A 19,675-nucleotide genomic window follows, 5' to 3' on the forward strand; every position below is an offset into this window, starting at 1 on the left:
TATGGAAACTGAAAGTGAAGAGATGGAGGAAAAAGGCAAATAATAAAGAAGCAAGAACATCTGTCACAGAGGAGACCCAGTGTCTTAGGGGACCACAGAGCCCAGAAGTAATTAAATAAGTACAAATTTATAATAAAAGTAAAAAAAAAAAAATAAAAGTAAACGTATCCCTGTAACAGGCCATGGAGGCCCATAGGGTTGTGAGATGTTGAGGTCCCCACATTTTCTATAGATGGCGGTAAGGTTGTCAACCATGAGCGCCAACCACCTTTTACCCCCAAGAATATTCCTGGTACTCATTTCTGTTAGAGGCTGAGTCAACCACAGGGCCACAGTGCGGTTTGAAGGATTAGGTAAATTAAAAAAAAATCCAATGATCTCATCAGGATTCAATCCTGCGACCTTCCGGCTTGTAGCATAGTGCCTCAACCAACTATGCTACCGTGTACCCCCAAGAATTTATAATATTATAAATATATATTTAATGTAATGTATGGAACCCTTTGTTGCAACAGTAAAGCAGATTATAGGATTGAGAAACTACTCACCCTTTTTCCTTGGCATGGGCCCCAAGGAGGGATGACAATTCTCGCAGAACACTGTCAGACTTTGACTCTAGCTCTGACATAAGTGTGGCTTCTTCACGCTGATAAATGACCCCACTTGAATTGTCCAGACGACTGGAATCACAATCAAAGCCCGTCACTCTGACAGTATCATACACCAAATACAACGTCAAAGGAATTATTTCCTTCTGTGATCTGAATATATAACATTCAGAAATACTGAGCTTTTGGACTTTGTCCATAATCCTGTATTCTAAAAATTAGAGAACACAATGTTTCAGAAACTGGATCTGCTTCTGTCCTCAGGTGAGGCAGGGAGACACCTACTCAGTTGGGTCGCTTAGAAAGAGCTAATTTCAGACACTGGACAATCCATGTCAGCATAACTAGAGCTATATAAATACCTGAAACCAGGCTTTGTTGATGGGAGATAACAGGAAAATATACAATAAATTTGTGACAGAGCATGCACAGACCTAAAATTAAGATGGTAAGGGAGCTGAAAATTTTATGCAACAAACCCAGCCAACAAACCAAGTCCATGAAAACCAATTCACAGCACTAAATGGAGAATTTTGTGAAAACCATCACTGGACAATCCATGTCAGTATATCTCTGCCTCTCCCTCCATTCACCCAGTGAAGACGGTGAAATACATTAATTAGTGTTCTTTCTCTATGGTGTGTAATTTAGAACTAATTTAGACTTCTTGCCCTGTCCAAGAAAAGTCCGTTATGCCCTCAGAATGAGACTCTTCCTTATCGCTCTTGACTACCAGTGACTAACATTCACTTCTATTTGGGATACACACTTCATAAGCATGTAATGGCTCACTGGTGCATATATACACTCCTGTATTCCTGGTTCTATCATCATATGATTATAAGTATGAAGGTCAGTGGAGCAAGATAATTTCTACACTGGCCAGAGTTGTAGGCATGTGAGCAACAGCTTAGTCAACATCAGATATGCCACAGATAAGTAGCTCTGCAATAAATTGGCGCACAACGCATTGTTTGCATAAGCTGTGCGTTCAGCTCCATAACACTGCATTTATACATGTATTAGCAACAAATGGATATCGAGGCGGATGACGTGCAAAAAAAAGTGTGAAAAATGCCTGTACACATACTCTTATCAGAACTTTTATCAAAGCTTCAGAAATGTGAAAAACGTTAAGTGTGCTGGTGAGACACAACTCTGTACTCAGTTACTGGAACTGCCTGATAGGAGTGTAGAATGCTGCCACTGCAATACACATGCAATGCATACAAATTCATTGTAACATTTCTCATAAAATAAAAGGCACAGAAATAAAAACAAAATGTATTTGAGCATTTTACATAACCAAGTGTTTGTGACAAGATTTGTTTAACAAAGGTGCCATAAGTAGTCTGACAGATATCGTATCAGCATTCGATTTTTGTCCACACACTGTTAAGCCAGCTGAGGGCAGCTGTAGCCACTAAAGCTCTTACTCTCCCAGCAAGTTACTGCAAAGTGGTAACCAAAAGTGGGAGGTATACAGATCATTGATGTACTGCCAAAAGAAAAAATCAAGGCCAGTAAGGTCAGGTGAATGAGTGTGTCTAATGAATTTCTTTGTGTTAGGCAGTTATGTTGCAAAAGTTGGTATGTGCAACTTTAAAATTTCAAACACGTCTACAGAATTTCATGCACTATTGTATATGGTAAGTTTAAGTGTCAAATAGCATGCATGGTTGATGTGTGCAGACTGTGGATGAAAGCCTCTCAAACTTATCCAATGAAGCTTCACTAACTGGTCATCTCCTGGGGCTTTTTTCTTTATCAATGCAAAAAGTCATATCGAACAGTTCACACAACTTGTTAGCTAACATTCTTGTTACTGGTTCGATTCCAGAGACCAAACAAAATATTTTTTGCACTATAACTGCAGACCTAGACTCATGTAACCACACATGCATTTAGGAGCTTTTCTACTCGAGCACCATTTTTACAACTGTGAATGTAGCACTTCAGGTGGAAAAATCTGGAAACTCAAGTGGCACAAATTATAAATGTCACCATATAACCTATTTAAGTATCGTTTGGTTTCCATTTCTGTGTCTTTCAGTTCATGAGCAATGTCAGAGTAAATTTGTATAAATTTCATGGGTACATCTTGTATTTTTTATACTAAAATGATAATATAACGTTGTATCAGTTAATTCGGTCTAGAAAACCGAGATTTAACGACCGTGGGGATCCGTTGTGCTGACCATATGACACCCTCTATCCGCTAAAGTTGGCACTAACTGCGTTAACAAGCAGCAGTCGCTCGGTCGGTACAGTTCACCTGTGGACCAAAGCCACAGAGTTTGTCTTTGTTTGTATCAGTTAATGCTGTATTCTTTGATAGCTGCCAGCAGATACTAGATTACACGTATTATCAATTGTATGTCAATCAGTTTAATGTCATGGATTAAAATTTTCACTATCACTTTTAAGTTGCTCAGCAAGTTGCATTTAAATTCCATTGTCTTCTGTGGCAGAGGACCAACCTCATCCATCCATTCACATGCCACTGTGCATTGCATGTCCCCAATAGAAAGCTGTGAATGTAATTATGGGGTTGGTCACAATATGACTGCAGTCTTGACCTTTGCAGGAAACAACTTTATCTTATGTAGATTTGAGGCTTTCACGGTGGTGACTATGAAGAAAGCAGTCTTCTGGGATTTGGCACCGTGTATATGTGGTGTTAACCGACGTTTCGGAGGAACGTATCGCCTCCATCTTCAGGGTAGAAGAAAAAATATAAGAAATCTGCAAGCGAAGAGACCGTGAGAACCGGTAAAAGCAGTCTGCAGTGAAACTGAAAACAATTTATATTGCTGATAGCATGCAGAGTCAGGGAAACTGTGACAATGTATCTATGAGTAAATCAAAGAATGGGTTATCTACGAAAACTGAAGTTAGAGATGGATTTGTTTTTACTTCTATGCCTTCATATGCTACTGCAGGATGAAAGTCAGCATACCATACTAATAGTAAAAGAAGGGCAGGATCAGTAATGTGACTGGCAAAGCTTCAGTCTTTTGTTGCATTTCACATAATCCAGAATAATGTGCAATTAAATATTAGTACAAGAATAGATTACAAAGTGTGTGTGGGAAAAGATGGGTGTATGATGATGGGTAAAGATTATAAGTATTTTTGACAAAGTTTTATATACAAATAATATATTAGCAAGCTTTCATGAATAAGCTTCATTTGGATAGGACCAGCATGTTATTCTTCAGTCATGTTCAGTATCTTGGCATAAATGCAGCTGTCTTTCAAAAACTTTCAAGTTATTGCACTGTTGGGAATTTTTCATTTTACTATATAACAATTTTCACTGAAATTTCAATGGCTTTTATGCTAGTATTATAATATTAAGAACTGTATCGACATGCTCTTTCCTTAATTATTTAGTATTATTTCTCTCATTAAATTCTATGTCAGCTCTTGTTCATTAAAAGTACCTGTACCAGAGATGTGGAATATGTATAGGCTATTTTAGTTAATTCTTAAAAAAAAGAAAAGCTTACTCGGTTAACACTATGTTTCTAGGACTGTAACCCCAATGTTAGTGGGCAATTTCCTGTATTAGCCTGCAGTCAAGCACTAACAACCAGTGTCCCCCTCAATCACAGAGCTCTGAGAGGATGATTCTACTTATTCAAGTTCAGAGTGAACAATATGTACCTTCCAAATACAAGTCTGTGACATTAAGATTTGAACTAATCTATTCAGTGACATGACTGAAATATACAATACCTTTCAGCTGTGCAGTCAAATAAGCTTCCCTCGCTGCGCTCATAGTCCAGCATTAGGTCATCAGATGCAATGCTCTCGCAGGGAGAGAGGGTGTCAATTGATCCAGTCCTGCTAATTCGTCTTGTCCTTACAGGGCTACCATCAAAAGATGCTGAAACTCGTTGTTTAGGAACTGCAAAATAAAGAATAAATACTGATTAGCAGAACATCAGATTATGTTAAATATGGCAAAGGATTACAAAATGTACAACTACAATTCATTTCATCATAAAATATAGCAAATATCCAACTGGTTCTTCTTGATATCTCCTAAGCCGGTTGATAAATAAATTTAAAATACAAGGTTATTCTTTGCAAAAGTGCATGAACTGAATGCATAGAGTCTAAGCACATGTTTCATCCCCAAAACTACTTCAGGTGACAAAATGTGGTACAGGTACATTGTTAAACTGTACTGATACAATACAAAATTGTGGTTACATATTATAAAAAGAGCAACACTTAATTATGGTACTGAAATAAAAACTAAACAACTCCATGGCTTTTAGTCTGCAAGTGAACTATACCGACTGAGCAACTGCCACTTGTCAGCAAAGCTAGTGCCAACTTTTGTGGATAGAGGGTGTCGCGTGGTCAGTGCAATGGATTCCCACGGCCGTTATTCTTGGTTTTTTAGACCGGATGGTATTGAAATATGGGTTCTAAATAAAAGAGAATCCTAGGAATTATAGGCACCACACACCTGTTTCTTTGGACCACTAGGATTTACTTGATCAAACCACAGAACAAATTATGGCACCTGTTTTGAATACAGTTGAAGAGATACAAGGATACTAACAAAACTGGATAAATTATCTAGAAAACATGGAAAGACACTGTCTGCAACAACTGGCATGTAGTTTCTGACCAAAGGGATGACTGGACTGAGATGTCCAAAATGACAATGGAGAGACTACGACCATTGGTATTCACATGAACAGACCTAATGGCCTAACTGTATAAAGTTCATGATGATGATGATGATAAAGATACCAGGGGAAGCCAAAATTAAAATGTGACATGTGAATTTAATTCTGATTCATTTCTATATGATATAGTCATTGATTTACACGATGTTCAACTTGAACTTCATTAATTTTCTAAAATACAGGAATTATTACTCATATGGTGGATAATGAAATAAATAAACTTCAACTTCATACGGTGTTGCTCCACAGCTTTGCATGTACTGGCTATGACCATGTCCCCTCATATAACTCTCACTCAACCTGTTAAGCTGTGCTGAAATACCCCACATCTTGAAGCAGCTTAAACCTTTCTTTGCAGCTCATAATGGTACAGTACACTTCTACATATTCTGAATATGTCATCAAACAGTCATGCTAATCCTATCTGCTCATCCTCATCCAAAACTCAGGAAAAGCCATGGTAGGGGTGCTGTATATCCTGATGATTACAAGGTTTTATGTATAGGAAAGACAAAAAATAGAATTTACTTTAAATCTTAATGTGTTCACAGTTAGCAGAGTGAAAAGGCAAAATAAGAAACAAAATATTCAAAAAAGACTTTAAGATAACTGAAACAGTGAAACACAGGGAGTCAAAAGCATATGTATTATAGTGAATAATTTTTAAATTTTATTACATATCAAAAATTTCATTTATTTGAACAGGACACTTGTCACTGTAATTTAGAACTGCTAGATCGGCAAGAATCACTCTGCTAAGCACACACAGCTCATGTGTTGAGTCCATAGGCAAATGAATCAGATTTGCTGAGGTACCTAATCCTTCCAGGCGCACTATGGCCCTGGGGTCGACTCAGCCTCTAACAGAAATGAGTACCAGGAATTAATTAAATAATTTTCCTGGGGAGAAAAGCGCGGCCAGCACGTAAGGCTGACAACCTTACCGCCATCTTTGAGCCAATTGTCTAGACAGTGTGGGACCCTCAACGTCTCACAACCCTATGGGCCTTCTCAGCCTGCTACAGGGATAGCTTTGCTTTTCTTTTACTTTAAGAGATACTGAGATAGAGGCAGACACCATTTTTCCAGAGAGACTCTAGATGACTACCTTGAAGAGCAGAAGGCAACATTCTAAATTCATGCGTTGAGTGAAGCTGCAGACCAGACAGCATGGCAAATTTTGTTAAAATACTGTTACCAGGTAACCACTGTAAGGTAATGACAAATAGCAAGTGGAATTAGACTTTATTAAGATTAAACAGACCAAATTATTCATATGGGTAATACAGATATGGAATGGGAATAAAGATGACAGAGTGATCTTGCTGACTGTGATAACAGATTAAGTTTGAATTTATGGAACATTCATAGCCATAGAAATAAAGCTTATATTAGTACACACCATGTATTTATCAAGTACAACACAGCATTTTCCTGTGGCAAGCATTCCATTCCACAATGCGCTCATGTAACCTTTGGATAGGCATAGTAGACACAGTTTTAATAAGAGTAGGACACTACTTTATTGCCAGAATGAAGACCAGTGTGTTAACCCAAACATCATACCAGTGTTATGAGGAAACGAACCCCCGAAGAGAGTCAAAAAATTCATGCTACAAAAATGGCATCAGGACATCACCCATCCAACGTGGCTGCCAGGGTGTGACAGCTCATTTAATCTAAGGAATTCCCATTAGCCAAACCGCTTTACAAGTAATGGCATGACCAAGGAACCATTATAGCATATACGTTAATAATTATAAAAAGAAATAACAATGGCAGTTTCTGCTTATCTGTAAGCCTATGTGGCAAATAAAGGAAAGTTACACAGAGAATTCAAGACTCTGAAATTAAAATCTGAGATTGGTGTCAAATTACTTCACAGACAATTCAATGAATTTTACCCAAGGATCTGAGCTCCCATCCTTTCAAAATTCAGACTAAACAATATGAATAAAAAGGAACAATGATAAAAGCTGAAGAGGCCCACTTTCAATTCAGCAGATGTCACCAAACACAATTTCTTGTCCGTCACACTAACAAATTAACAATCAAGTTCCTTCCATCAAATGTGACACTTTTATAAGTTTTCCACCTCGTCACCACCTGCCTTACATGTTTCGGCTCACCACGGAGCCATCATCAGAGGCATTTATAGTAGAAAAAGAAAGAAAGAAAGAAAGAAAAAGAAACTTATAAAAGTGTCACATTTGACGGAAGGAACTTGATTGTTAATTTGTTAGTGTGACGGACCAGAATGAAAGACCTTAAACNACACAGTTTTAATAAGAGTAGGACACTACTTTATTGCCAGAATGAAGACCAGTGTGTTAACCCAAACATCATACCAGTGTTATGAGGAAACGAACCCCCGAAGAGAGTCAAAAAATTCATGCTACAAAAATGGCATCAGGACATCACCCATCCAACGTGGCTGCCAGGGTGTGACAGCTCATTTAATCTAAGGAATTCCCATTAGCCAAACCGCTTTACAAGTAATGGCATGACCAAGGAACCATTATAGCATATACGTTAATAATTATAAAAAGAAATAACAATGGCAGTTTCTGCTTATCTGTAAGCCTATGTGGCAAATAAAGGAAAGTTACACAGAGAATTCAAGACTCTGAAATTAAAATCTGAGATTGGTGTCAAATTACTTCACAGACAATTCAATGAATTTTACCCAAGGATCTGAGCTCCCATCCTTTCAAAATTCAGACTAAACAATATGAATAAAAAGGAACAATGATAAAAGCTGAAGAGGCCCACTTTCAATTCAGCAGATGTCACCAAACATAATTTCTTGTATTGGGCTTAAAGAATTCTTCCATGCAATGGCACACAAAATTCCAGCCTAAAAATTATTTTCCTGCATAACAGACCATGTCTGAAGAGCACATATTGACCACAGGCCACTGTGCCACGATTACTGAAACTGTATGCACTTATGAGTGTTCTCGTATACATATAACTTCCCCTTCTAGAGCAGTGCCTTCTAAAACATCCAATTCCAGTGTAACCTCCAAAGGCAAGAGATTACATTTTTTCATCTGACTCTGAGAATATAAGATAAGACATAAATGCATAAATCACACTGAAATAATGTAAAATAAATAATATTGTCATGTAATACAGTGTGACTAGAGATGGGGTTTGGATTGGTAAATGGATTTCTTGGCCATTTTAACACACAATTTGTGACTACACTATCACACACAGACAATGTTCTCAGTCACGGTCTTCTTTGCGCTGCTGGGTAACATCTTCCAATCATGGTTGTTCCTATCCTTCCAGATTCCTGGCAGCCATCTCACACAAACCTCCTACTCTTCTTACAATGGCTAATGGCAACTGGTCCGTGTAGCCTATCAGTGTGTCACCGCTCCTTCCATTTACAGTGAAAGAATATCCAGAAGTGGTCAGTGCTCCTGCAGCGCCAGAATGCAAGCCACTAGCAGTCTCTTCTTCCGTTTGGATGGAGGCCAAGTCCTCCACAATGTCCAGTCACTTATCTTCTGCAGTCTGGTGGCAAACTCGACTGCTCACTTTGTGATCTCCAGTTCCACACACTGGATTCAATTAGTTTCTGGCCGCTCTCCATCCTGGCATCACTCTTTCCCAGAGAAGCCTACAATATGGACACCAACTCATGGTAGGAATCCATCCTGGCTTGGTGAGGCAAGAGAATCCATCTTCACTTGGTTGGTTCTTATTTCAGCCTGCAGACATTCCATCACTTGTTCCAGCTCCAGAGTATGACAATATAACGTTCCAGTGTCTTCAGCCAAATGACACATTCAATCTGATCCTTTCTAATCCAATTATCCCACTTCTGACACCAGGTGTCAGGTAATTAAGTGACTATTGATGGGATTTGGATTGGCAGTCAGATTCACTGAACATAGGTGTACAGACAGTGTTCCCAGTCATGGTCTTCACTGCCCTGCCTGGAAGAGGCTTCCAACAGTGTACATTCCCCTTCCTCCAGGTTCCCAAACTACCCTGGCCTCACTTACCAGCTTCTACAACGCTCAACTGTTAGATGAGGGACACTCACACACACTCTCCCCTCCCCACTCTCCCTCTGTCCACTGAAGTGCTAAAGTCAAAGTTACTTTATGACTGGCATCTTACCGTCAATCAGTTCATCTGTGTGCTAAGCCTCTTGAGGTTCAAAACTATATTATTTCTTTAACTGAACCCTTGTGATCATAGTTCTCATGCAACATCCTCTCTGATGGGTTTGTCTCTTATGAATATGCTTGGCCTTCTGTCAAGTGTACATACCAAACATAGGGCATGTTATTGAAAATTCTTCCTTTTGCACTATATACAAGTTCTCTGTCAGTACAGGCTTTGCAGAGCAGATCATGCATAAGTCTGAAGTGCTGACGACAGCTGAACTGCGTTATATAGCCTCGGCATGAACCCCACAGAAAGCACCTCTCCCAACAGTTCCTCTATTGTTGCATCATGTAGCTATTGGCACAAGCTGCATAGAGAACACTGCTTCCCATAGTTACTCCATTGTTGCGTGTTACATAGCCATTACCTAGCAGTGGCTGTTTCTCTGGCTTTCAACAGACATGTCACAATATGTAAACAAATATTAAAGTTAAACACCTAATGAAAATGAAATTCAGGTAGACCTCTGAAGAAGAAAACAGATCAAGTGTAAATTCTGGGGCAGGAACAGGTCAAAGAAAATTATCAATGACACTAATGATGAAGCCAGAAGGTGACAGAACCCATTTCATAAATTAAGCATTGTGAATCTACAGGATAAATACATACCTGGTTTAGATGTGGAGTCTATAAGGGTGGCTGTATTCTCTGTCATAGATAGAAGTTGGCTGGTGCAGCCTCCAGAAGATGTGGCCATGTCACCACTTTCAATATGTCCTCTTGCTGTAGTGTTAGCACCATCATCAAAAGTCAGCCCAGGCTGGTCTGCAATCTCATCATCAATAAGGAAGTCTCTTCCTTCTGACACAGACAGAGAGAGGGATGTGGAGGCATTGGTAGGAGTTCCAGGGCTATCAGGGCTCAGCATGTTTGCAGATCGGTGTGCAGAACCCTCTGCATTGCCTTTGTCATGATCCTGCATGCTCTTATTGTCATCTTTTGGAAGAGGGTTTGATACTGGTTGGTCCTTCTCCAAAATCTCTGATGCAGTGCTGGTGGCAGTGCTACTACTGAAGAGGCTATCAACTGGGGATGTTTCATCTTCAATCATTGTTGGACAAGCAGCAGCTGCTATTGCTGCAAATAAGGGATCCTCAATGGTTAGCATAACAGGTCGTGGTTGCTGGGCAGGTTCTGGAACTGTTACTGTCGTTGCAGCGTTCAAGTTCATACTTTCAGGTGATGAACCACAACGGACACCATGCCCATCCTCACTTGAGCTACTGTATTCTTCTGCCATGGCCTCACCGTGACCCCAGTCTTCTTGGTCTTCAATACTGCATGGTGTGATATGGTCTTTAATAGACTCAGTCTTCTCACTGTGTGATCGATCTCTAAGGGCTTTCTCTTCCCCTTCTCCAACAAGACCATCATCTCGAAACTCATCTGAGGATGCAGTGAAAGAACTCCCTTGTCTCTTGTTATCATTTGCAATTTGCCTCTGATATTGCATTGATCTTTGTTGTACTATCCCTGTATTTTGAACTGTTTTGATTGTGCCATTTGTAGGTTTGGAGCTTGGAATTGAGATCAAAGAGATTTCAGTAATTACATTTGGATCATCAGCTGCAGAAGAATCTTCATCTTTCAGGTCTCTAACATCAAAATATTGGCCATTCACAACCATCTCAAGAGCCCGCGGTTTACGATTTCTACGAAGACCAAATGTTGGACTGCTGTCAAGTTGCTCTATACCTTGCAGGGTGTCAGTCTCTCCATAACAAGCAGCTCCACTCTGATGACTACCAATGCCTGAATCACCATTAAGTGAACCTTCCTTCGATGATGACTCCTCTCCACCTGATACATGGTATGATACTTTCCTCGTGCTGTTGTTTGCAGCTGTTTTAGCCCCTTTTGTTGTCTTTTCACTGTCCACAGATGTAAGTCGAATAGGATATTGTGGCCTGGGTAGAAGTGAGGTCTGGAGGGTGAATCGTGATGCTTTTCCATGTTCGTGATGCTCAGGTTGGGGAATAAGAGAGAGCTGCTGCTTAGTCTTACCACTATCACCACTGCTTGTAATAGAATGTGCAGAGTGTTTCATTCCAGGAGTCACAGGGGTAACAATTTTACCACCTCCTTTAGCCCTTGGTTTCTCAACACGGAGAACACTTTGATTTTCCTGGTTGTGATGGCTGGATGCATGATGTGAAGACATGACAGGTGGGTTACTGTTATAGTTAGAATCTGAAACTTTATTTGTGATGGAGGCTACAGCAGGGCCTCGAAAGCCAAAGCGATTAGTTCTGATCAAGTTTCCATCAGCATCTTTCTTTGGCCGGGAGAGCCTGGGGGTGGATCTCCCTGATGGAATGGGGCTAATACTGTTGAGTGACTCCTGGGAAGCTGCCTTGCTACCAGCTAGGCTTCCAGCATTATCCAACATTGGGGTAGATGTGTTGGTAACTGGGGTTGGTACAGCAGACGCAGAACGTCGCTTGAAACCAAACAGTGTTGCCTGGCCACGTGTGTACGGTGTGGACCGCTTTGCCAACCCCTTATTCTCACCCTAGAAAACAAACCAGATGCAAATATCATCACCCTTCTAACAAACGTTGTATAAGGAATCATTCACATACCTGACCACTTTCCTGTTTCTTTCTGTGTGTTTCTAAGTTTATTAATACCAAGGTATCAAGTGCAAAGATTATGTAGTGTGAAATGATATGTCATAGGATTACAATAAATAGAAAATTTGAAATGACTCTTCTACCATTCATATGCGTATGAAACTTGGTGTCTTACTCTCAAGAAGTACATGGGCTGAGAAATTTATGGATGAAGTGTGAACAGAATATCTGGACCCAAAGGGGAGTATTGGAAACTGGAGGTAATTACATAATGAGACTTTCCTAATTTGTATTCTTCTTTTGATACTGTTAGGGTAACTAAACTGTGAATGCTGAAATGGGCACAGCATGTAGGAGAAATGCATATAATTTTTGGGTCGTAAAATCTCACAGTGAAGAGATAATTTTGGAGACCTAAATGTTGGTGGGTCAGTAATTTTAAAATGAATCATGGAGAAATAAGTTTTGAAGATGTGAACTTGGGCAAATTGACTCAGAAAAGGGTATACGTCTGGATATTGTGAACACAATAATGATAAACTGCTGTAGGCAGGTCTGTATGGTGGAGCCAATAAACAATTTAGGATGCAGAAGGCTGCAATCATGACCTGTTTTAAAGAATCACCCCAGCACTTGCTGAAGGAAATGGGAGAAACAGTTTAAAAAACTCCATTCACAACAGACATACCCAGTACAAGCACAAAATGTTTAAAAACTGAAATCATATATTTATCTGCTTACTTATATATCTACTTTGACATAGGATTCTACAGACATCACCCAGTTACCAGCTGCATGGCTGGAATCTCTTGGAATAATACCTGTTTGGAGAAGAATCAAAATATGCCTAACACTTGTGCCGCCAGGAAGATGAGTGCTGACCACACACTGAGTATGCAAAAAAATTACTCTGCCTAGCCAGTCATGTGGACACATACTAGAAAAGACAAGTGATAAGAGTAGAATGGATTACATAGTGGTGGATTATATTATTAGCAAAGCGACATACCATTTTTCAGTAATCCAGTGTTTTCAACTATTCTCATCAAGTGAGCATGTGTCACTAGACAGACAATTACTATGATGAGGAAGACTGCGTTTTTATTATTTTACAATGCTATATCAACCAACCAGGAGTTCAAATAGCTCAGTTGGCACAGCAACGAGCTATGGACTGGGCAGCAGGGGCAAGATTTTTCCCTCCACAGAATCTACACCGACTCTGGGTCTCACCCAACCTCTCACTCAATGGGTACCATCTAGTACCGAGGTCAATTATGGTGCAGCTATGCCTTCACTCCCTTTGTGTCCTCATGGCGAACTGCTTAATTAATTAGGGACAGGAACAACTTTTTATGGTCCAGTCAGTGTCTAATTATGATGAATCAAAAAGAACACAGAACTATCATCTACTTTAAGTTACATTTTCGTAGAAGAATTCAGGAGAACTATGAAAAGCCTGTCACACCAGGATTCAAATTTGGTGGCTTTCAAATGCGAGTGAGACACATTACTGTCAATTTGAGTGGAAAGTGTGATAATGATTGAAGAAAGCAGTCTTCTGGGATGTGGCACCGTGTAGATGTGGTGGTAACCGACGTTTTGGAGGAACATATCGCCAGTTGGTTGAAGTTATTAGTAAATGACAGATATACCACAATCCTTCTATCTTCTGCCTGAGTCTATATTGACGCATAAAAGGCAGTAAAAACGAAAGGGAGGATAAGAAAAGCATCTTCATCACTATCCGAGTAAGTTAAAAATTGCTGATTCAGTGGCCACATGCATCGACAGCATTACAACCCTATCAAATTTGCTCCCCTTTGCTCAATTACTGACAGACAGATGAAGAGGTAAACATGGTAAAGCTAATAGGCATACTTTTGTGTCTTTTAACTGAAAATGCATATCCGTTTATATCCGTGTGATTTTAAGTAACATGGGAATGTTAGGAAAAGTCTTAAGTCAAACTCCTCAACATCAGAGTTCATGAAACTCCATTCAGCAGTTCATGAGTTGCTACATACGAACAGGTGGCAAATGGCAAAGCAAACAGACACATTTTTGCAACTTCTGCAAACGCACCAGACTTAACAGTTTCAGTGTTACACGTGTGTGCACATTTGCTGACAAGCCTAACAAGGCTAACTACACAAGAGGATGAGTGCTCATCAGTTCTACAGCAAACCATAAATAATCAATAAATGTCTAGATGTTAAAACAGTGATTAATGCCTTTCTATCAAGGCCGTATATTACTAATGTGTTGTTTTACTGCTTCAGTATGCCTCCATTTAACACTTTACTATTTCATATTTTCTGACTCTTATGGAACTGAATATAAACAACGAATCACCTGGATGTGATCACAGGCAAAGTAATGAAGTCTGAAACAAAAGGAAAAGAACTGAAATTCTTACACTCTGAGGAACGGAGATGTGAGAAAGGCTACTTATGTATACTGCTTGCAGTTTTCAAACAGCTCGATGAATTGAGGCTGTAGGTAAATCACAAATATGTCATTCATTTCACAGAGATTTAGTTTCAAACAGGAGTTTCTTAACAGAACATGCAGTCCTTTACGAGAAGGTTGAGTGGGTCTATCAGCCTCTGAGATAGTGCCGGCAGCACTCTTGGAAAATAGTTCGATGGAACGTTATATTCAGGTGTCTTAATACACGTAAAATGCAAGGAGTCAGTATAGCGACGGGCTGGACAGCTGGGGTTAGATTCCTGGCAGGGACAAAATATTTTTCTTTTCCATACTGTCCAGACCGGCTTTGTGGCCCACCCACCCAGCCTCCTATCCAATGGGCACTGGAGGTTCTTTACCCGGGTTAAAATGGCTGGATCGTGAAGCTGGCCAGTCACTTCCGTCTAGTGCCGAGATGAAGAATAGTAGAGCTATACTTCCGCCCCCATACGTCTCCAAAGCATACTGCTTAATTAATTAAGCACAGGAACTTTACTTTTATAATAAAATGTAAACATAACTTATGCATGCTTTGGTTAATAAGGGCTGGAAAATATTAAGATGAATGTCAAATCATGGAGGAACAGAATGAATTCATAAGTTATGGGTGAAAATGGAATGGAAAGCGTTGTGAAGCAAGGGTTCGAGGAAGTAAAAAAAAAAAAAAAGGAAACCTCCCAAGAACATGACAAACCTTCATATTTATGTTGTTAAATATCATCAGGTTTTCTTCGCACTTTCTACATGGTAACGGCCTTTAGATCAGTGTATGAAACGTGTCTTTACACACGTTACCTAGTGCAAAATACGCTAACTCATGACTACATGGTAAGCGAACGGAACAAATGGCGATTTATATAAATACTTCTTCTCGTAATTATCCTGGTAGGCGATAATAATTGAAAGGTCGCGTACTGTCGTAAAAACTCGACCGCAACCACTCTTAAATAATCTGCAGAAATATATGAACCGGTTAGTTTGAAAAGCGAAACATGCACACATTTCATTCACTGGACTGTTGCCTTTTCCAACTAACCGATGCCTTGTGTGGAACTTATTTATGTAACACGCGAACTTAGAATTCCATTTCACTCTTTCAAATTCAAATACGTAAACTTTTATGAATGAAGGCAATGATAGGCCATATGGTAAAGGTAAATTTGTTCCTGTGCTTAACTAATTAAGCACTACACCCTGAAGGCGTATGGGGAAGAGGATATACAGACCCACATCTTTGACCTCGGCACTAGGTGGAAGGTGAGTGGTCAGATTCACGATCCGCTTGCTTTATCAACCCGGAAAGAGCCAAATGTACCCATTCGATAGGAGGCTGGGTAGGTCCCGGGCCATGTGGTACATTTAACACTTCCTGGAATCACAAAAACTCAATCATTACTTGCCATGCTACTGACTGAACGTCTGGGTCCTATTCCAGGCAGGAGCGTAGATTTTTCTCTTTCCCGCTGCATCTACACCCAGCCTTCTGTCCAACGGGTACCGAACACTCTTTCTCTGGGTGTATAGCGCCGAGGTTAAGACTGCGTGGAGCTATATAAACTCCGTGGTCTGTAGTCCGCAAGCGAACTATACTGACCGAGTGACCGCCGCTTGTCGGCGTAGTGCCAGCTTTAGCGGAGCTAGACCGGAGCCACTATTTCCTTCAAACAGCTTCTCAGTTATCCTCATGAGGCTGAATGGACCCCGTTCCAGACCCACTACTTCTCAGAAAATCTGGTAGCGCCGGGAATCGAACCTGGGACCTATGGATCTGTAGCCGTAAATCTATGACACGGGACCCATGGCTTAAAGTCCCTCCCGGAGGACCTGTCCCCTGAATTTTTCCGCCCTTAAAAATTCCACGACCTCCACCGGGTTTGAACCCGCGTAACCTGAGTCATGAGATGGGAACGTTATCCCTAGACTACGGAGGCCGCTTACGTATAAATAATGTTAACTTGAGCATCATTATGCCACTATCTGACTGAAGGCGACATTTTATACAAAACGAACATACGAAAGCATGTAACAGTACTTAACAGGCATAAACAGGCCAACAGCTGAAAATCACCGCATGCCGAGAGAGCTTTAGTGCAAAAATAAACAAAGCTCCACTGTCTATTATTGGCATTACTGCTTTGTAGAAAGCCAATGAGTTACACCCTGTCAAGTCTGGCCGACTGTCAGTTTCTTCAGCTACAGAGCCACTATACAGATTCTCATAAATCAGTCACGGAGATCATCAAAAAGTAGACGAGGAATTTTTCAGTCTATATAATACAATTCACACAAGAACCTGACGAACTCGGCTGTTATCTTTTTCATACGCTTCGAACCAGAACATTACATTAAAGCGAACTATACCGACCGAATGACCGCCGCTTGTCAGCGAAGTTAGTGCCAACTTTTGGGGATAGAGGGTGTCACGTGGTCAGCACAACGGATCCCCACAGCCGTTAATCTCGGTTTTCTAGACCGGAGCAGATATTTCCTTGAAATGGCTCCTCAATTATTCTCACGAGGCTGAGTGGACCCCGTTCCAGACCCACTACTTCTCAGAAAATCTGGTAGCGCCGGGAATCGAACCCGGGATCTCTGGATATGTAGGCAGGAACTCTGAGCACTAGACCACAGAAACACAGCGTTACTTCATTACATAAGCGTCCCCAAATCTGCGACTAAAGGCAAAATATTTAAGTGTTTTATTTTTACTTTTATTTCATAGTATTTTTCTACAGGCCATTCCACAGCTCAGGTGGCCTACCTTAGTTTCTCACCGCGGAATCTCGGGTTCAGTCCCCTGAAACTTCAAGCGAGATTAGTGGTGAATGAAGTTGTACTGTTTTACGACAGGCATGACCAGGACGGGCACCATCATGTCCTTGGCCTTTATGTGAGGGCTTCATCTTTGCCACGGCATTTGGCTGCTCACGAGTAAGATCGGTTGCGATTGTAACAGTACTTTTCAGTATATCCTATGATTTTCTCTTGTCATATCTGAGCTAATGGATATGCGTGCATCTTCAATTAGGCGCTGCATATAAATTAGATTACTGATGTTTACACTGTGAATCTTCGATATCACGTACCCCCCGAAACTAAGGTCGCGATGATTTAAATCAGATGATTTTGGAGCCCATTCCACCGGTATCGTCCTACAAATCCACAGTCGTGGAAATACCTCGTACAGAAAGTGACAAAATGTGAATGCATATATGTAGAAGGAACCACGTCGTGCGAACCACTCAGATTTGTCCCCAGTAACTTTCTCCGTCCATGGTAACATTAAAAATAGTGTGCTTATATCATAAGTCACGTCAAGCCTTTAATTTCTGGGCTCCTTGATTTTTGAGTCCTGTAAACCACTGTGAATTCTATTTCCATCAGTATCACAGTTCACTTTATTCAGGCCTGCCCCTCAGTTAAAATAAGCATTTTCTTCTTGAAAACTTTTGTTTTCGGCATTATATTACTTTGGATTTAACACACTTAAAGCGGTGATTATAAAGNGATAAGCATTTTCTTCTTGTAAAATACCATTTCAAAATTTTTGTTTTCGGTATTATATTACTTTGGATTTAACACACTTAAAGCGGTGATTATAAAGAGTTTTATCTTTTGTCACTGAACACCGCAGAGCTTCGGTTATTGCCTGCTTCGTGCTGATTTCTTGCTTCTTCTACTTTAAAGATGAAAACGAAAAGTTCCTCTAAAACGTCGGTTCAATTTTAATGTAATATATGGCGTTATATCCCAGAAGACAGAACTTTTTGTTATACTACTTGTTTTTACTTTCAGTCAGTTCGCTGCCAGTATCTCACCCTGCACAGCGTCCATCTGTGCGACGGTTAGTGAATGATGAATTCGGTACGGATTTGCCACGAAGACGACTGAAAACCACAAAAATCCTCATACTTGTAATCACCCTGCATGGCCAGTTATTGCTATAACAAATATTAATTAGAGTGAGTAACGTGTCTACGCATGTTGGGAATCCAAAAGTCATGACCATGTTCTTGCACTTTTTTGGGCGACTTAGGCCAGTTCTTGCTGGGAAGATCGGAAGCGTTGGTCGTCCTTCTTAGAATTTTGTGAAGTTTTAAGACCTTGGCTTTTCTTTTGGGATCCTGAGATCTGACAGATTCGTGCAGTCGTTAATTCTGGAGTAGGAGCTTCTTGAACTGACGCTTTCGGGATTATCTATCAAGTGTCTGACCGTCGTGCCATTGAGGGCTTAAGGTCGAGATTTCTCTGGGAAAGGCAGAAGATTTGGAAAGATAAAAATGTTGAGAGCTCCTTATTTTCGAAATGAGCCAATGAGGGATCTCGAGGGGGGGCAACTTGTGACGGAACTGGAGGCCCTGAGGTGTCTACTTTCTCAGAATGAGCCACTTCTACAGGACACAGTATCTGCGCCCTTCGCAATTACCAAGTTAACAACCACTCAACTATTCGGCCAACTGAGACACATTACTTATTAGCGATCTGTGTGAACCACGACAATTTATTTAGCCATTATGACTCCATGGAAGTACATCATATTACTAAAGTGGATTCCTGTAAACATAAGTGTAACTATCAGCGCCAGTACACACGTGTTACATAATAAACTCTCTCTCTGAGGTACGTCTGCGTGTTCAACCAGGTTCTTTCAGTCCCGTTACGACATAGAGACCAGATCTCCGGCTCTACCGAACCCAGCTAAAGCTAGTCACCATCCCGCCTGACTTTACCCGAAGAACTGCACAAATTCATAGCCATAAGAGCGGTGTCTACTGGCGCCCACTATCCTTCTACCTTCCCAGCCTATCACTACAACCACCGCGAGGAAAGTGCGGAAAATAGAGCTAAGGAGGGCACCACAGACGAACAAAATCGGCAACATCGTTCGAAGAAGGCCGCAGTTGCATCCAACGTCTGCGGACTGCAGCGGCGGCGAATAAGTCCCTCTGAGACCGACTACACTGGATTGCGAAGTAGACGTGCTACCAATTAGGCCGCGACGTTTTGTTTCAACATTACTAAGATGCCAATGAAGCCTGTATAATCGTCGGCCCAGATCTTCTGTAAGATGTCTCAACAGCCACAGCTTATTCGGATGGAACTTCGCCTGCTTTAGAATGTCAAT

At 40.6% G+C, this 19,675-nt stretch overlaps 1 protein-coding gene across 8 annotated transcripts in view; it reads right to left on the minus strand.

Moving 5' to 3' along the window:
* Positions 1 to 19,675, minus strand: part of LOC111868561 (uncharacterized threonine-rich GPI-anchored glycoprotein PJ4664.02) — a 120,105-nt gene that overhangs the window by 70,272 nt on the left and 30,158 nt on the right. For all 8 annotated transcript variants that reach the window (XR_002843532.2, XM_023859338.2, XM_023859321.2 and 5 more), the window contains 3 exons: positions 10,115 to 12,017; positions 4,350 to 4,521; positions 549 to 680 (listed from right to left, as the gene is read on the minus strand). Coding sequence is in view for 7 of the 8 variants with exons in the window: in XM_023859338.2 (XP_023715106.1) it covers positions 549 to 680; positions 4,350 to 4,521; positions 10,115 to 12,017 (2,207 nt within the window). In the remaining variant the exon portion in view is untranslated. The remainder of the gene's footprint in view (positions 1 to 548; positions 681 to 4,349; positions 4,522 to 10,114; positions 12,018 to 19,675) is intronic.

This window comes from Cryptotermes secundus, unplaced genomic scaffold, assembly GCF_002891405.2.
Source record: "Cryptotermes secundus unplaced genomic scaffold, Csec_1.0 scaffold280, whole genome shotgun sequence".
NCBI lineage: Eukaryota > Metazoa > Arthropoda > Insecta > Blattodea > Kalotermitidae > Cryptotermes > Cryptotermes secundus.